The 15683-nt window shown below is 49.7% G+C and overlaps 7 protein-coding genes and 1 non-coding gene across 8 annotated transcripts; 1 reads left to right on the top strand and 7 right to left on the bottom strand.

Annotated features, from left to right (window-relative positions):
• Positions 1–40: 40 nt before the first annotated feature.
• Positions 41–2878, bottom strand: EURHEDRAFT_453266 (DUF323 domain protein; the record flags this gene model as incomplete). The annotated part of the gene is made up of 6 exons (XM_040784107.1): positions 41–107; positions 161–242; positions 295–1422; positions 1478–1693; positions 1847–2526; positions 2583–2878. 6 exons carry the CDS (start codon positions 2876–2878, stop codon positions 41–43), a joined length of 2469 nt encoding a protein of 822 aa, XP_040640343.1.
• An 839-nt stretch (positions 2879–3717) lies between these two features.
• EURHEDRAFT_411163 (DUF92 domain-containing protein) lies at positions 3718–5276 on the bottom strand. The gene is made up of 4 exons (XM_040781543.1): positions 5019–5276; positions 4743–4963; positions 4303–4678; positions 3718–4248 (listed from the first exon to the last, which is right to left on the bottom strand). Exons 1-4 carry the CDS (start codon positions 5202–5204, stop codon positions 3943–3945), a joined length of 1089 nt encoding a protein of 362 aa, XP_040640342.1. The 5' UTR covers positions 5205–5276; the 3' UTR covers positions 3718–3942.
• On the top strand, positions 3783–3870 carry EURHEDRAFT_t62. Its single transcript has one exon. It is a non-coding gene; the product is annotated as a tRNA-Val (tRNA).
• A 34-nt stretch (positions 5277–5310) lies between the features above and the next one.
• EURHEDRAFT_411162 (endoplasmic reticulum-resident kdel protein) lies at positions 5311–6951 on the bottom strand. The gene is made up of 2 exons (XM_040781542.1): positions 5903–6951; positions 5311–5853 (listed from the first exon to the last, which is right to left on the bottom strand). Exons 1-2 carry the CDS (start codon positions 6912–6914, stop codon positions 5426–5428), a joined length of 1440 nt encoding a protein of 479 aa, XP_040640341.1. The 5' UTR covers positions 6915–6951; the 3' UTR covers positions 5311–5425.
• Positions 6952–8536: 1585 nt separating this feature from the next.
• On the bottom strand, positions 8537–9699 carry EURHEDRAFT_376567 (putative pyruvate formate lyase activating enzyme; the record flags this gene model as incomplete). Its single annotated transcript, XM_040778868.1, has 2 exons — positions 8537–9247; positions 9304–9699. The coding sequence occupies 2 exons, from the start codon at positions 9697–9699 to the stop codon at positions 8537–8539; spliced, it is 1107 nt and encodes a 368-aa protein (XP_040640340.1).
• Positions 9700–9881: 182 nt separating this feature from the next.
• EURHEDRAFT_554073 (uncharacterized protein) lies at positions 9882–10990 on the bottom strand (the record flags this gene model as incomplete). The annotated part of the gene is made up of 2 exons (XM_040787579.1): positions 9882–10907; positions 10959–10990. 2 exons carry the CDS (start codon positions 10988–10990, stop codon positions 10157–10159), a joined length of 783 nt encoding a protein of 260 aa, XP_040640339.1. The 3' UTR covers positions 9882–10156.
• Positions 10991–11254: 264 nt separating this feature from the next.
• On the bottom strand, positions 11255–11971 carry EURHEDRAFT_376565 (Clavaminate synthase-like protein; the record flags this gene model as incomplete). Its single annotated transcript, XM_040778867.1, has 2 exons — positions 11255–11592; positions 11731–11971. 2 exons carry the CDS (start codon positions 11969–11971, stop codon positions 11255–11257), a joined length of 579 nt encoding a protein of 192 aa, XP_040640338.1.
• Positions 11972–12198: 227 nt separating this feature from the next.
• Positions 12199–15576, bottom strand: xlnR (putative C6 transcription factor). The gene is made up of 3 exons (XM_040785706.1): positions 14981–15576; positions 12625–14918; positions 12199–12557 (listed from the first exon to the last, which is right to left on the bottom strand). Exons 1-3 carry the CDS (start codon positions 15303–15305, stop codon positions 12414–12416), a joined length of 2763 nt encoding a protein of 920 aa, XP_040640337.1. The 5' UTR covers positions 15306–15576; the 3' UTR covers positions 12199–12413.
• Positions 15577–15683: the final 107 nt, after the last annotated feature.

Here is a 15683-nt window from a genome sequence, read left to right as displayed (position 1 = left end):
TAGTCCAGTAAAAACAAAGTTTCAATACAATACAAGACACTTAGATATCGCGCACCAAACGTGCTCCTGCCCAGGCATAGGGGTAATTATGCTGATACCAATTCACACTGCAGCAGCCAGGTTAGTAACCTGCCAGACCTTCAAACACCAGGTAACTTACAAAGTTGTTCTTCCTGCAACTCGGGGATGAGTAGCCCAAGAGCCACCCTGGATAATATTGTGCTTTCCGTCAAAGAAATCCGCTGCTCAAGTTAGCTCATCCCACCACGGGCAAACCGGAAACAAAACACTTACAGGTATATCCAGGATAGATCTCCATGGACTTGAAGCCGTCATGAGGAGCAAGCGGTGTACTGGTCCACTCCCAGACACCTCCCATTTCAGACTGGCCGGCAAGCTTGTCACCGTTCTGAATGACGGGCGTCGGATGCCAGTGCTTGAACCCAACATTGCAACCGTCGAGATCAACATAGACTGGCTGAGAGCTCTTGCTATAGCCGTTTCCATTTGCGACTCCATTAGCCCCATTGCTGTGACCATTTGCCACGTTGTGTCGCCTCTCTTTCTTCAACCGAGTCGCGTAGCTGTAGATGCTCCTAGTCTCCTCAAAAGTCGGGATTCTGCAACCCGTCCACTCAGCATACTTAGAAAGCTCACAGTACGAAGCAATCACCGGCCAGTCCTGGGCGACCTCTAGAGGCACAGAACCATAGACAGTGCGCACTGCAAAGTTGGACATGAAATCCTTCGTGGCAGCGACACTATGTCCGTTGACTGCTTCAGGTATGGGGTAATCCTCATTTCCATGCGTCAGAATCCAAGATGCCGGCATCTCGCGAAGTTCGTTGGCTTGCATGTATTTGGCGTATTCGCCATTTGTCACAGGCCGGCCCTGTGCTTCGAATGCATGTACCCTTGCAATCCGGGAGGGCTTCTCATTGTCCCATCCGAATGAGGCCCGGGGTACTGCGCTCTCATCAGAGTCGTCCAGGCCAATTGTCAGAGTCTGCTCCGGAACAGTGAACCACTTGTTGGGTTTCGCTTCATTCCTGGCATCGAGATACATCTTCCCAAAATCCGGCTGGCCGGCAGCCGGAGGGGGGAGCGTTCTTTCGCTCTGAAGAAGCATGTAAAGGAAGGTTTCAAGGTGCATGATCTCATGCTCAAAGCCAATCCAGAGAGCCTCAGCAAGGCACCTGTTGTAGACCAGATCCCCGCGTTCCAAAACCGACTTAACGCGACTCCTGACTCTCTCTTGGTAATCCAGGATTTCACCCAGTGGGGGCCATTCGTCTGGGATTTCGCTGTGAGAGTGACATTGCTCAGGGTCCTCTACATCGGGGTCGATACCGCGCTCAAAAATCAACTGATAGTTCTTCGGTTCGGTAGGTTTGCTTCGCAGCGCTCGGGTCAAATGGATATCTACCTAAGTTAATCATTACCCTCCCCAGTTTTTTTGCATACAGAAGCCACTTACCCGAAAAGGTAGGAATGTGTCCCAGATAGAAAACTAACGCATTCCGCAGCTTGATAGGTTTGGATAGGAGGTCCTCACGAGGGATCATGGACTTTGTTGCAGTATCCCATGCAGTCCATAATGATTGATAGTCGCTTAAGCTCGGGATTGAGTGTGCAGCATACTGGGAAGGCTGTGTCGGCAAGTCAAGCGCCGCGGATGAAAGTACATGAATATCTGTCAACGAATCATAAGAGTCAGCACAACTATACATTGGGCAATGTATAACAGATTAATTTATGCCAGGCATTCTTGCAGATAACCTGCAGGGCCGCGCACCCCGCTGCGGGGTTTTGAAATGGGAGGTGGCAGGTGGGCTGATTAACTTACGATAGTCATCTGATTTATTCGCCAGTTCTGAACCTTGGATCAGACCAGCAGCTCTCCATAATTGATCTCGCTCCTCAGGGCCATATTTAGTCGCTTCTTCAAAGACAAGCTTTTCGCCTTTGGGTAGTGCAACCCCATTGATGATGACATCCTGGGTAGGGGAGTAGAAAGCCTGGTGTTGTCCTGTGACAGCATCAAAATTGGTCACGATCTTCCACTCAGACGGCTTGAATGCTTCATATCCCAGCACTTTATTTGCATGTACCAGACCGTTCTCATAGAATCGACGAGTGACACCCTCCGAGTCATTATAAGCTTTGTACACTTTGTTCGGGTCCTTGCAGCCATCCAGGCCGATAATCATCACGTCAGATGGCGTCATGAGTTTAGCGAAACGTCCTAGAAACTCGGCCGCTTCTATGCGACTAAAATTCCCAATAGACGAACCCATTGACATAACCGCTGTTGGCCGCATTCGATTCTCGGGGGCGCTTAGCCAAGTGACAGCATCGTCGTAGGTACCATGCAGACCGTGTAATCCCACATGCTCGTATTCTTCGGTTGAGACTTCGGCAAAGGTACGCTGGAGTTCGGACAAGGACAGATCAAGCGCAAAGTAGTCGACATGCTTACCAGCACGCTCGAACTCTTTGAGCAAAATCTCAATTTTCCGGAGATTCCTAGAGATGGTTACTCCGCCTGATCTCTCCTGGGCCGTTGGTGGAGGATAGCTTACCCACTTCCCAACTCCAACAATTGCGCATCATTTGGAATCCTCTCAACGAGCCTTCTCGCATTATTGGTCAAAACCTCAATCTCTGCATTGGTCAAATAGTATTCGTCCAGATAAGTAATGCGCTCAAACAACTTGAGCCCTTCGGCGTCGTAAAGCAGCATGGTGGGCATTGACCGAGGTGTACCCTCGGGGGGGTTAATGCCCTTTTGGATATCATTTGCCAGAGAAAAGCTCACATTGCTCTGGCGGATATCGACAATTGGAACATCCGTTGGGAGGCGTAGTGATGGAGACATTTTCCGGTGCGCGTGTCAATTGAAAGCGAGGGGGGAACGAAGATATTGGAGCTCACAACAGAAGTATTTATGCAATTGGAAAAAAATCCCCTCTTTATACAACACAGAGGACACAGGACAGATGGCTAACTGAAAATTTCGAGTCCAGCTCTTTCATAAAAACAGATAGAGGGGTACAGAAACTCATGCAGCCAATACACAGGCAGCTCCAATCAACGGCAGAAATAGATCCACACGGAATAAAAAAAAAGAAGCCAGAAAGAAGAGAGTTAGATACAAATGAAAAGGGGGGAAATAGAGGAAATGCATTCCGTGCAGGAAGGAGCCATTTCCGGATACAGCCAGCCAACTCCGGCTGCAAACATCATGACACATTTGGACCTTGGTTTGCAACGGGAACTTGTTTTATGAACATCCGGTCCGTTCCTGAAATCTGAAGTGTCAGCTGCGTCAATACAACAATTGCCCCGCAAAATGTTCAGCAGTGGCATTAAAGAATACTACCCTGCCTGGTATCAGATTGGCGGTTGCCGATGCATAGCGGTCGGTGTAGCGTCCGTCCCCAACCGATACAGAAATTAAGACCAGTAAGAGCAGATTAATACGATTTGCCATGTTTCCAGCCCTCAACAAACTTTTCAATGTTCCGCAGGATGGCGCTGGTGGTGAGCTGAATATCAGCACTAGAAGCCAATGACGTTGGGGTTGCGTCGGTTGCGTTATGTTTCTACTGTTTGACTGTGGGGCATTTGTCTGGTTTGACAGCTTTGCTCCTACATTTGCATGCATTGTCGTGTTTGTTTTGTTTGCTAGATTGCTCTGTTTGTAATTCATGGATCGTCCATTTTAAGTTAAGCTTATGTAATTGTTGTAAGTGCAAATAATTATAAACAATTTAACAATTGGCCGGATGGTGTAGTTGGTTATCACGTATCGTTAACAGTTCACTACTGATTCCGATAAGGTCCTGGGATCGAGCCCCAGTCTGGTCATTTCTTTTTTTATTTTTTTATTTAAAAATAAAAAATTTCCTCTCCCTATTCAATTGAACCTCTGCTGCTGGCCTACATCCACAACAAACTAGCAGTCCCCATCCCTCCCAAACTCATCAACCCAGCCATCAACACATTAACCCCATTGTTATCCAACCAATCCCTTCCGCTCTCCACGCGACGACTCTCGTGCTCTTCATCGTGCTCCCGGCCCGGCGATGCTCCAACCGATGACTGTGTAACCCGACTACCCCTCAGGGCTGCGGTGTTGGCGACTGTTTCTGTCTGGCGCAGACGGAGGTTGTCGGATGAGCCTTGTAGGCCTGAAGATGCTTCGCTGGTGCCGCCTGGTAGGGAGGAGGAGGGGTGGACGAGGACCTATACATAGGTTCATCAGTTTTGTCCATGACCTGGAACATGGGGAATTGGTACCTTCTTCCCACCAGTCCCCTCGACAACCTTGCCCGTCCTCTTATCAACAACACTAGCCTGCAATAGTCCCCCCAAAACACTATCGAGAACACTCCCCAGCGCGCCCCATCCCGTCACAGCCAGGATCCACACCAACCGCTCCTTCACATAAAGTCCATCATCACTACCGGGTAAGCGAAACGGCAACAATACCGCAGACGTAACAGCTACCGTAAAAGCCCCCAAAACACCAGCCTGCAGTCCTGTCGCTGTTACACCACCATTTGTCCCCGGCGGTACGACGCGGAGGGAAAGAGAGGTAATCAGGCGCGGGGGAGATTTGGAGAGTATACCTAGTTCGGAGGAGTAGGTGTCTGCAGCGACGGCCGCGTAGTTGCTATACGAAGACACTGTTAGCATATACATAATCCAAACGTCCGGTATGGGTGAGAGGGCCATACGCAACTATCCCAACCATCACCACATCCGCCAAAGGCGTCACCCGTCCAAAACTAAACCCATCAAACCCCTCCCCAGAGCCCTTAAGTATCCAAGTATGCCACATAATCAAAACCGTCGCGACAATCGAGTTCGCCAACACTTGTATGTGATTCCGTTGACTATCGCCGCCCCCACTCCCGGTCGCGGAGAGTGTTTTGCTGGCTTTGATGTCATGTTTCACCTACTCACGTTAACTCTTTTTTGCCTGAGACAGTAGGAAAGACGAGTATCTATACCTTTGTGGCCTTAGTCCCTCCTATATAAAACGCAACGAGTAGGGAAAATGGTGCGGACCAAGGATGGACGGCGTGGGCGACAGCTGTCAGCGCGGCGGTGATGAGGCCCAAGGGTGTGAGAGACTTGCGGGACCAGGCGCGGTGGACGAGGAGGGAGATGGCTGGGATGGCGAGGATAGGTTTCATGTTGTATTTCTGGTGTTATAAGCTAATGGTGTTCAGATTGCCCCGGGGCAGAGAGCTGTAGGAGAGAGGTCGAGAAAATGTGGTGAGATGAGATCAGATTAAGTTATCTGGGGTCCATGCATGTCGTACGGCGCATGCATAGTGGTATGTAGGATACACTTAGGTATATCCATGTTTGTATTCATCTATTCATAACTATATACAGGGGTATCATTCGTAACTCATAATTGATGAACGTGGTAATAATTCATCATTTCGTTGCTGGAAAGCAACGAAAAGGACTCAAACCGCAATCCTCGTTCCACAGCCGGCCTTCCCATCCTTGACAGGGAATCCGTCGCATTCGACACCTGCTTATACCCATCCCACAATGCGCGCCAGTAGCACGCCTCTGCTGCCGGTGTCAGATATCGCTCCCGGAACGTACGCACGTTGTTATCGGCGATGCGCTCAGCAGCCCGGGGATTCTGGAGTAGGTGGTTCATCCTGCTCGGGAGATCGGAGAAGTCGCGCTCGACTTCGACGTAGTTTTGTTGTGGTCCAGACGGGACCAGGAGGTAGTGGTAGTGTTGGATGAATTGGAGTTTATGCGCGAGCACGACGGAGCGACAGGCTTGTCGGTATTTGAGCGAGCCTGAGTAGGAGCGACCTGTTTGAATCAGCTTTCGTCCTAAAATATGACCCAGAGACAAATTTACCTTCAGCGTGCGCAATAAACTTGTACCGACAATGATCCTCCAGCGACATGCAATTCTCTTTATTGCTCCAGTCCAATGCCTTGACATCGCTCCAAGTCTCATTCCGCGCCGTGTCAAGCAACGCCCGTCTCAACTTCGGCGCAAAACTCAACTTCCCCCGCCAGACCAACTTCTTCTCCTTGTCTTCAAAGCCCAGCTGAGATTCCATGTCTCGCACCCGATCAACGGCCTGCGAATACGGCCCGATATGCTGCTTCCAGTGCTCCCAGGACCAGAACCCAAAATCGGGCATTAACCACGCTGACTGCTCAGAGGCTTTCCGCGCAAGCACCCAGATCGGCTGGCTGCCACCGTAGACATCGTCGACGCGATCTTCGACCGAGAAAATGAATTCGATGGTGTCTGTTGCGCGTTCCGGACTGGCTGTTAAAGCGCGATGCATTGACGACAACGCCGCCAGAATCTTGCGACGGTGGTCCTCGTTCTTGGCCCGCGCAGCCACAATATACAACTCTCCATGCTGGATAATCGCGCGCGCCATCCCCGGCTCCAGTGAAACAGCATCCAAGTCCTCCTTCGCAATCCCTCCCTGTGCGCGCCAGTAATCTTTAGCACGGACAACATCCTGAAACAGTCCCGGGAAAGCAGAGTGGCACTGTTGCCGCTCCAGACCCATGTTACGATCGTCGCGGCCGTATTCGAATCTCCATGTCGACAAAGCAGACTGCTGCTGATGCTGGTGCTCATTTTCAGCGGGGGATGGGGCCGAAGACGCCAGACAGTTTAGACAGTCAGCGCATTGGAACGTCGTCGAGGTTTGGCAGGTACAGTGGCCGGCGGGAATCATCTGGGTGATTAAAGGGTGTACGTTGTCGCGATCTGAATTCATGCCGAACCACATGGTGAACATGACGATGCCCCAGAAGCACATCGTGGAGGTCCAAAGCATGCGTTGTAATGACCATGAGTGGCGGGTCGGGTGGCCCGAATCGAAGAGCCGATAGCGTTTCATTGTATACACAAGTATGATACCCTTGGATAGGAAGAAAAGAAAGAAAAAAATTGAAAGAAAAGCAAAACAATCGCGGGGACCCCGTCTTCAAGTAGATATAATTACACGCACACCGATCTACATGGTGGTTTGGCTGTGTGTCGATTTATACTATTTCAAGTATATAGAAACAATGGCTGAGCCGAGCCGCACTGCCAATTAGGGAAGGTGTCTTGCCCCAGCAACGGGTCAGTGACTGTCGGGTGTCGTAATGCCCTTCTTTTAGTTATTCTTATTTTCATGTGGCTCGATCATCCACGGTTCGCTTGACTTAGGGGTTTCTTGGCAATGCGCTTCAATGTGCGTACAACTGGCGAAGACTTTTTAGGCGAACTTGGCGCTTTGCTAAGTTTTGGGGCAGAAATCCCCTACAGACGGCGTTATATAGCATCGCCATAGTGTGGATCTCGATTCTCGCTATTCTATCGCGAAAGGGTAATAATAGCGAACAAGGCTGAACTTGCGATCCTATCAAGAGTGTTCCATCGTATTATGCATATAATATCGGACGTGGTGCCCGCGCTTTGACGCCACCATTCCTGCTCAAGACATTGATTTACATGTGTGACGCGTGGAGGAATTGGAGATATCAGCTCGACTTGTGACGTTCCTGTGGTCCGTGTATATTCAATCTGCAATATCTACTTATGGAAAGAGGACTGGTATAGATACTCCTATTTCTCCTGTAGCAGACCTTCAAACACCGGCTGACTCGACTAATCCTACAGGCGCACCCGCGTCGTGGCCAAATCCAAGCTGCCAATCTCTAATACCGCCCAAATTTAAGCAAATCTACTCCAAAAACCCCTGTATGGCAGCAGATGCGTTCAGATAAGTGCTCTTCGGGCAAACGACAAAACATATCGAACATCGTCCACAGAAAACCCTTGGAGCCGGCAACGAAGGGCAATATTCTCTACCATGAATAGCATTTGATATTTGTCAACGATGCGGAAAAAACCCCATCAGAATTTCGGAGACAATCTGTTTTGAAAATCCACCATTGGTCTTCTCTGCCAAACCTTCGCTCTTCAAGACCTTGATAGCAATCCGTAGAGCGTCAGTCCAACTCAAATGAGAAGAGTCGCTGTCGTAATCTCTCAACAGGCTCTGAGTTGCCGGGACAATGCTACCATCTTCGAGCTCGAGCAGTTTTTCTCAAAATTTGATGAGCAGAAGCAGTCAATCTCCGTACCTCTTCCAGCATCTTCTGCTCCAGAGCAACCTCCAATGCCAAAACCAGGGTCTTTGCCATGACTCCGGCGCAAGCTCGGTATTTTTCATTAATGCTCGCTGGTACTGCCCCCGATATCCCTATATTATGTTGACAATCTCTCTGCCCATATTCTGGCCAATCAGATCGTCAAAGACAGGGACAAAGGTTCGCGTGAATATAGCCATTAGTTCAGGCTTGTTCAATATCACTGCAGCGATGAATGAATTGTTTGGCCTTGTCTTCCCGGCCTTCTTTTAACTATGCTCTTGACTTCAGTATGTACCTGGTTGGTAATTGGTCAGTGGCAAATGTTAGAGCATCGCAATGCCCAACATATTGCCGAAGAATATCCATAGGCGATTCCAATTTAGAGATGAAATGCGCTACTATTTTCATCCACTTCGCAAAATCGCCACAAACCCGCCGCTACAGCAGCGTCTCTCACATTCCCCAACTCCTCATCCTTAACAGCGCGGTTGATCTCCGCATATCTCACCTCTTCTCTCTTCCCGTCCTGTGTATTTTTCAGGACTCGCCTTTTCTTCCCCACATGTGCATCTGGATGGTATTGCTCCATGATATGGACGTATAGATCTTTGGAAACATTCTCTGCCAACCAGCGCATAATTTCACGGCCCTCGTCTTCCTTCCCAGGCATGACAAGATGTCGCAGCAGGACACCCTTCTTCGCGATACCGTCTGATGTAAATGACAAATCTCCAACCTGGTTGTGCATGGCCTTGACGCTCTCCATTGCGGTCGCAGTGTAGTCATCGGCTTTCAGTAGTCGTTTCGATGTGCTATTCTTCCAGACCTTGAAGTCAGGTAGATAGATATCGACAAGGCCATCTAATAGCTCTAGAGATTCGAGCGAGTCGAACGACGAGCTGTTGTATATGATCGGGACCTTGAGGCCCATATCGCGCGCGGCGAGAATCGAGAGCACCACCTGAGGGACGACATGCTCCGGCGTGACAAGATTGATATTATGCACGTTCCCTATCATCTGTAGCTTCATATACCATTCCGCAAGTTCTTCGGGTGTAAGATCAAACCCTTTCCGTTGATGTGCGATGTCCTGACAAACAACCCGTCAGTATGCGCCGACCTAAAAACCACACGAGTGAGGCATACGTGATTCTGACAAAAGACACACCGCAAATTACACCCCGAGAAAAACACCGATCCACTCCCATGATACCCCTGAATACACGGCTCCTCCCCCCGATGCGGCGCAATCACATTCACCTTGGCTGTTTCCGCCCCAATCAAACACACCCCCGTTGTCTCATATCGGTTGACGCCGCACTTTCGCGGACAGAGGTTGCATTCACGGAGGTGCGCGTATGCCCGTGACCGTTTCTTTGATGCGTCGACGGATGTTAGGAGTTGGTAGCGAGGGATGTAGTCATCGAGGAGAAACGCGGGGGGGATGCCGACGAAGCGTTTAGGGATTATGGGCGATAGAGATCGTGAGCGGAGGGTGCGAGCGCGGGAGAGAAATTGGAGTGGTCTACTTATGGTGTTCATGTTGGAAACTGGTGTGAAGCCATTGCAGTTGCGAAATGGAAGAGTAGATAGAGGGTTGCAGTATGAAGCCGGAGTAAAGGAAGCTTATCGCCGAGACGTTGTCGTCATACATATTAGTAAACAGGGTATCATGCATAACACATGTATAAATCTTTGCACTACAGGCTATATGCACTTAGCACGTTTACTGCCACTACAGTAATAATCTCACGAGAAAATATATTCAGGGGCTGTTTGGGCATTGGTGTTGGCGGGCTTGGAAAAGAGAGATTTTGGGAGATAGGGGTAAGTAAACGCATCAATTTCTCGTGTGAGAAGACTCGTTGATTTGGTTTTCTGGGTTATATCTATTTAACATACCAATCTTGTTCTCCTTATAGATGAAGGAGCCTGGGAATAATCAAAAGCTCCGACCCTAGCTGCACATCCAAAGAGACATGTATGAACAGATATCCCGCTAGTTGCTACAGTAGGCATATGCATCTTTGTATCTAATCCCAGGTTGATAATGAGAGTAATTTTGCTTTGGCTGCTGAGTATTCCACGGCGGGTTTGGCGCGGGACTCAACGAAAGCACCATCCGCGGGCTCAATACCGGCGTTTCTGCCAGAAGATCATGGAAAGATGCCTGCATCTTTAACTTGTCAATGCAATGCGCGGCATACTCATCCAGCCAGTCCAGAAGGTGAACATGCGGTGGAAGTTTGCGAAAGGACAGGCTCAGCGCGGAGATAACAGCAAGCTGCGTGTCGAGAGTATCCGGCTTGTTCAAGCCCCTAAAAGGCGCGGTGATCTCGTCGAAAGTCGGGTTGTGGAGATGCGTGGTCAGATAGATGCCGCAGAAGATGTAGAGATGGATGTTCGCAAGTAGTGGATAGTTTTCGATGGTGAGGTCCAACTCTGCCGCAGTGTTTTTCTTTCCGTCGCCCATAATTTCAGCGCCATTCTCCGTCTTCTTGATCTTCTGTTCAATAGGCTTGGTTATTTCCAGAACAGCTGGGATATCACGCGTATGGACCCACTCAATGAAACGAGCCAAGATCTCCTCAGAGGTATCCTTGAATGTATAGGAACCCTTCTGACCTTCTTCGGACATTTCCAATGCCGAGGTGACCATTTTGCACACGGATCCGAGCAGTTTTCGATGGATTTTGAACGACCACTCCGATTTCTCTACATTGAGAAAGATGATGTCCGAGTCGGGAAAACTAGTATTTGGGCAATTCAAGTCTAGAATTCGGGAGAGGAGAGGAGCTCACTCGATGGAAGATAGTGTCTCTTCTTTTGGCATCTTTACCCTCCAGACTTGCGTTGCACTATTTGAATGCTTAGCTAGATAACGGAGACAAGTTTTTTTCATGTTTAAATAAATATCAGACGGCCATGTAAGACAATGGGAAACAGCACTAATCTCAATGGAAACAATTTAATGCATAGGGTTTGTTTGTTTCTCTCCTTTCACCGCTTCAGAGCAGCGAGCTGGTACATTCATTAAATTCATTAACTGTAGGATAACATCCAATCATCACTGCTCATAACCATATCTGAAATCTGCTTAGCAGGCAATACATTCCTCCAACGGCTTCATTGTCACATCCAAATCCGGCGCAACAAACAAAACAGCACTCAATCTCCGCACAGCAGGGACACGGCGGACACGATGTCTAGCTGTGGAAATGCGTCCACCGCTTAGGACGACGGCACACCAGCCTGTTAGGATCATGGTAGCGTCACCGGGCAAGGGGACCCAGGTGCTGAGTGCGTTTGTGCCTTCGAGTTCGAGGCCAAAGGTTCCATCCTGGAAGATTATGGTGAAGGTACCGTAGTCCGTATGCGAGCCGCATCCATTGTCAGATTGCGGGGGCCAAGGTATCGGGGTTGTAATCACATAGCCTCAAGTTCATGGTTCAGTTCTTGTGTGCCTTTCTCGAATATACGCCCGCAACACTAAGCGAGTCCAGCACGTCCGGGACATAGTTCTTACTAACGCTGTCGAAGAAGTCAAAACATCTCATTCAGACCGTGGTCAACCAACGACCTCTGCAGAACCGCTGGGATTTGCGCTTTTCGCTTTTGTGAAAGATAAATGGTGAATTTTGAGGTCGCCTTTCGCATGACACTCATCTCTAGGATGCCGCGGAGGGGGTAGGCTGCGTTCAGCGCGGCGACATCGTTCTGATGAGTGTATAAATAGTCGAAAAGAGCGCGAATAGCCTGCAATTTGGAAGGCCTCAATGGGAGTTGGGACAAGGTTGACGTTCACGGTAGCCATGATGCTTTGTAGAATGTATTCAATGACTGAGAAAGATGAGGGGATGAGCGGATGAGGCGCACTGACATATATTTCTGTCTCTTCCGGCGGCGAGTAACTAGGGCATCCCACTTCCATATTTAGAAAGGAGATTTTTCATAGTCCCCAGACGCAGACAGAGCCTTTTCAAGGCCTAGGAGCTCTAGATGATGTTACGATTGGGAAACGGTTGCAAAAAGAATAAAGTCAGTTACCCCTAGAGCTCAGGTACATATTTATGTAACAGGTGCATATATATACAGGAGGCATTTCAATCAAAGCTATAAAGTACAGTCAAGTGCGTCTCCAAACTCCCATCCGACAAATTCATGCCCTAAATCAGTGGTATCACATCGCAGTATCTAGAAAAGCAAGGAAAGAAGAAGAAAACACAAAATTGAAGCAGAGATGGAGAAATTCTACATCACAACGCTAGCCCCCCACCATCCCCAGACCAGCGATAAAGCGACAAAACATCGCGCCTCCGTTGTTGCTGTTCACCAAAATCCTCCGGTACCCGTCCCCGAACCTGTGCTAGAGCCGATCGCATCACCTTACGGAAGTTTCTCTGCAACTTATTAGCAAGACAAGCACGCAAATAGAAAATCAGGCAATAAAAATAGGAGCAAACTAACCTGATACTCCGTATTCAACGTCACAACGCAAGCCTCATGCGCGCGGACAATAATCTCGCAAGCCCTTACAACGCTAGCGCTAGCATCTCCCTGTAATTTATCCGCCGTCAACAGCAACAAAAAGCTGCCCTGTAGCAGATATATTCCAAAAAAGAATGGCATGAAGCTTAGATCAGGGTCATATTCGAGGATATCCGCCACGGCCTCTGCGCCGCTTACGGCATGGCCAAGGGCCGAGATGAATGAATCGGACGAAATCCAGAGATCATTGTCGTCCAGCAGATTGACAGGATCCCATTTACCCGCTAATAAGATGTGGAGGACGTGCATTATGTGTGTACCGTATGCGACGACTGTCTTCGTGTGCACTATAGACTCGCTAATTCGTGTTCCAACAGCGCTGCTGCTCGATCGGCCGGATGGACTGACGTGGTCAAGATGCGTACCGTCAACTGCTGTGGGTTCTGATTCTGTCCCTAGGACTAGATTGCTGGTATAGCGCGCTTCGAATTCTTTCAGACTGCAGCTGTATCCGTCAAGCTGACGGGTGATCTCTAGTATTTGGGCATTGCATTCGTTGCTGTTGCGGAATGTTGGTCCAAATCGCGGATGATTCCTGGCGTGCTGCAAGTCGACTATTTCGCCCAGTATAGTCATCAAAGGCAGGAAATAGCCGAACATGCTGTGACCGGTACACTCCAATGGCGGTCCTGGCGTACGGTAGGCGTCATTTGTGAAATCTCCCGCCTGCCAGAGGTCATCGTTCATCGGCTGGAGTAGCCTTGAACATTCCGTGTCGAGCAGAGTCAGCGGACGATTATAGCAGAGGGCTAAATGGCGATCAGTTGCATACAACAACCACCAAATCCGTCGACGTTCTTCTCGCTCTTCTTCCGTGATATCCACCGCGTTCACCATCGACGTAACCAGGGGCGGCTGTTGCTGGGAATTTTCTGCCAGATTACCATCTCGCCCCTCTCCGTCCTGCCGTGAGTTAGGACCATTAGGTGGCAACTCACGACCGAGTCTCAGCTCTCGCGCCAACGCCCAAGCTGCAGTCCACCATCGCATACTAGCTGCTTTGTATTCACTCGCAGAAACAACGGTGGCAAGATGTACATAAGTTGCGACATCATCCACGGCACCTGTTGCACTACTCTGTGCACCCAATTGATCCATCGAGACGCCAAACCCGCCTAGAGCAACACCATTGATGACCATGTTGGCAGCATAGTTAGGAGACGTCTCCCCCGCCGCAGGACCGTGTATTAACGGTCGTAGCAATCCAACGGTAAGCTCAAGCAGCTTCTGGCAGATCCTCCCTCGTGCTGAAGGGGGTGATGTCAAAAAAGCAGCGTCGCTCGTCTGCGCGGCTACCCAGAGCATGCTAGCTAAGAGGGCAGGGCTGCACACTCGCGGTTTTGTCGGATGAAGGAACGATTGTTTGCGGAAGACATATCCAACCACATACGGCGATTGGGGCGAAATATGAGAGGAGGAAGAGCTGGTGAAATAAACATCCATAAGGTCACAAGCTAGCGATTGAGGTATTATAGATGCTATATGAGGCAATACTGGTTGTAACACCGGGTATCGTAATGAATTAGGGAACGGATGCATACTGAACGATGGGAAATTGGCGGGAGACGGCGGAGGAAGAGGTAGCCAACCAGGTGATGGAGCAGTAGAAAGCCCCATAAATGGTGCTGATTGGTTCTCTGTTGGGCCGGTGAGACGGAAATGATTGAGAGTCGATGGGTTCGGTTCTTGCGGGTTCATCAGCGGGTATGTACTCTCTGGATCACTGAAGCCATTCGGTGGCAACATGTTTGTCGACGGCGAGCGGGGGTTCGTGTTCGAATGATGTAGCATCTGTAACGGCCTGAGATCAGAGACGGACATAGGCCGACTCGAATCATTCAGGGTACCCTGTAACCCATCCACAGCAGCTCCCAAGTGTGCTTGCTGGGACTGGGCACCTTGTTGAACTGGGTTCGAATTCTGCATCCCAACCATGCCCGACATCTCCGAAGATTGTAAATGCGACTTTGCCGGTATGTTCGCGCTCCGAGCAGCATCAAACGTTGTCGTAGTCTCTCGCGACGAAAACTCATCCTGAGAATTATGTTCCTTCGCCATAATACCATTATTCACTCTATCCGTATCCGTATCGCGATCTGACGATGGATTCGTAGCTCCCGCGGTGGCCACAGCCGCAGCCACAGCAAGATCTTTCTTGGACGCCTTCCCACGTTTCTTGCGCGCTCGAGCATACTCGCACGCAAAGCCAAATTCTGCAATTCATCAGCCAAACAAGTACACCACTAATAAGCCCCCAACCATGAGCAATACTTACCAACGCAATGCGCACACGGATTCTTCCCGTCGCATTTCGTCCTCAACTGATTACATTGATCGCACGCCCTACTAATCCTCTTTCTCACAGGAGCCGAGGCTGACTCCATAGAAGGTCTTTTACGACTCACACCATCAACGAGGTGATCTCGCTGTGACAAATCCCCAGTACCAGACGCACCATTGACGTTGTGCTCGTTATTCCCGGAGAACGACGGGTTCCTGGAGGACTTCCCAAGCGCATATTCCGAGCTCTCGGCGAGGATGTCCAGGCCGGAAGGTGGCGCGGGGGTGTGATTGAACTGTTGGAATGAGGCAGTTGACATTGCCACATGCAACCCAGGGCGGTTCAGAGGGGAAAAGAGGTCATGCTGTTTGTATTGGGTTGAGGGGAGGAAGAGCGCGCACTGCGGCGCAAGTGGTGCGACGGGTAGGCGGAAGTCAGGTCGAGGGTTCAGGTAGGGGAGCAACGAGCATCGTGGGAATGGGCTGCTCGTATATGAAAAGAGGGAAAACCGGAGAGTACAGAATAAGTAAAGATGTTCAAAAACGAATGTACGATTGAACGGGTGGAGTTCAGGAGAAAAAAAGAAAAAGACCCCGAACGGAAGAATGAAATGTGGAGAGAAAAAGGCGGGGAAATTAGATCAAGATATCTCCGAGCTGTCCGTAGGGCAGAATGCATACATACTACGTATCATGTC

The sequence above is a fragment of the Aspergillus ruber genome (genome assembly GCF_000600275.1).
Source record: "Aspergillus ruber CBS 135680 unplaced genomic scaffold scaffold00008, whole genome shotgun sequence".
NCBI lineage: Eukaryota > Fungi > Ascomycota > Eurotiomycetes > Eurotiales > Aspergillaceae > Aspergillus > Aspergillus ruber.
Note: the sequence above shows the minus strand (reverse complement) of the source record. Positions and strands in the feature narration are given on the sequence as shown.

Coding starts and splice junctions, on each gene's coding strand:
- xlnR (XM_040785706.1), bottom strand. CDS start 15,305: ATGTCAACTGCCTCATTCCAACAGTTCAATCACACCCCCGCGCCACCT. Junction 14,919..14,980: donor TCCGTGTGCGCATTGCGTTG/GTAAGTATTGCT, acceptor GATGAATTGCAG/AATTTGGCTTTGCGTGCGAG. Junction 12,558..12,624: donor CGTTGAATACGGAGTATCAG/GTTAGTTTGCTC, acceptor AATAAGTTGCAG/AGAAACTTCCGTAAGGTGAT.
- EURHEDRAFT_411162 (XM_040781542.1), bottom strand. CDS start 6,914: ATGAAACGCTATCGGCTCTTCGATTCGGGCCACCCGACCCGCCACTCA. Junction 5,854..5,902: donor GTTTATTGCGCACGCTGAAG/GTAAATTTGTCT, acceptor TGATTCAAACAG/GTCGCTCCTACTCAGGCTCG.
- EURHEDRAFT_411163 (XM_040781543.1), bottom strand. CDS start 5,204: ATGAAACCTATCCTCGCCATCCCAGCCATCTCCCTCCTCGTCCACCGC. Junction 4,679..4,742: donor GTGATGGTTGGGATAGTTGC/GTATGGCCCTCT, acceptor GTCTTCGTATAG/CAACTACGCGGCCGTCGCTG. Junction 4,249..4,302: donor AGGGGACTGGTGGGAAGAAG/GTACCAATTCCC, acceptor ACCTATGTATAG/GTCCTCGTCCACCCCTCCTC.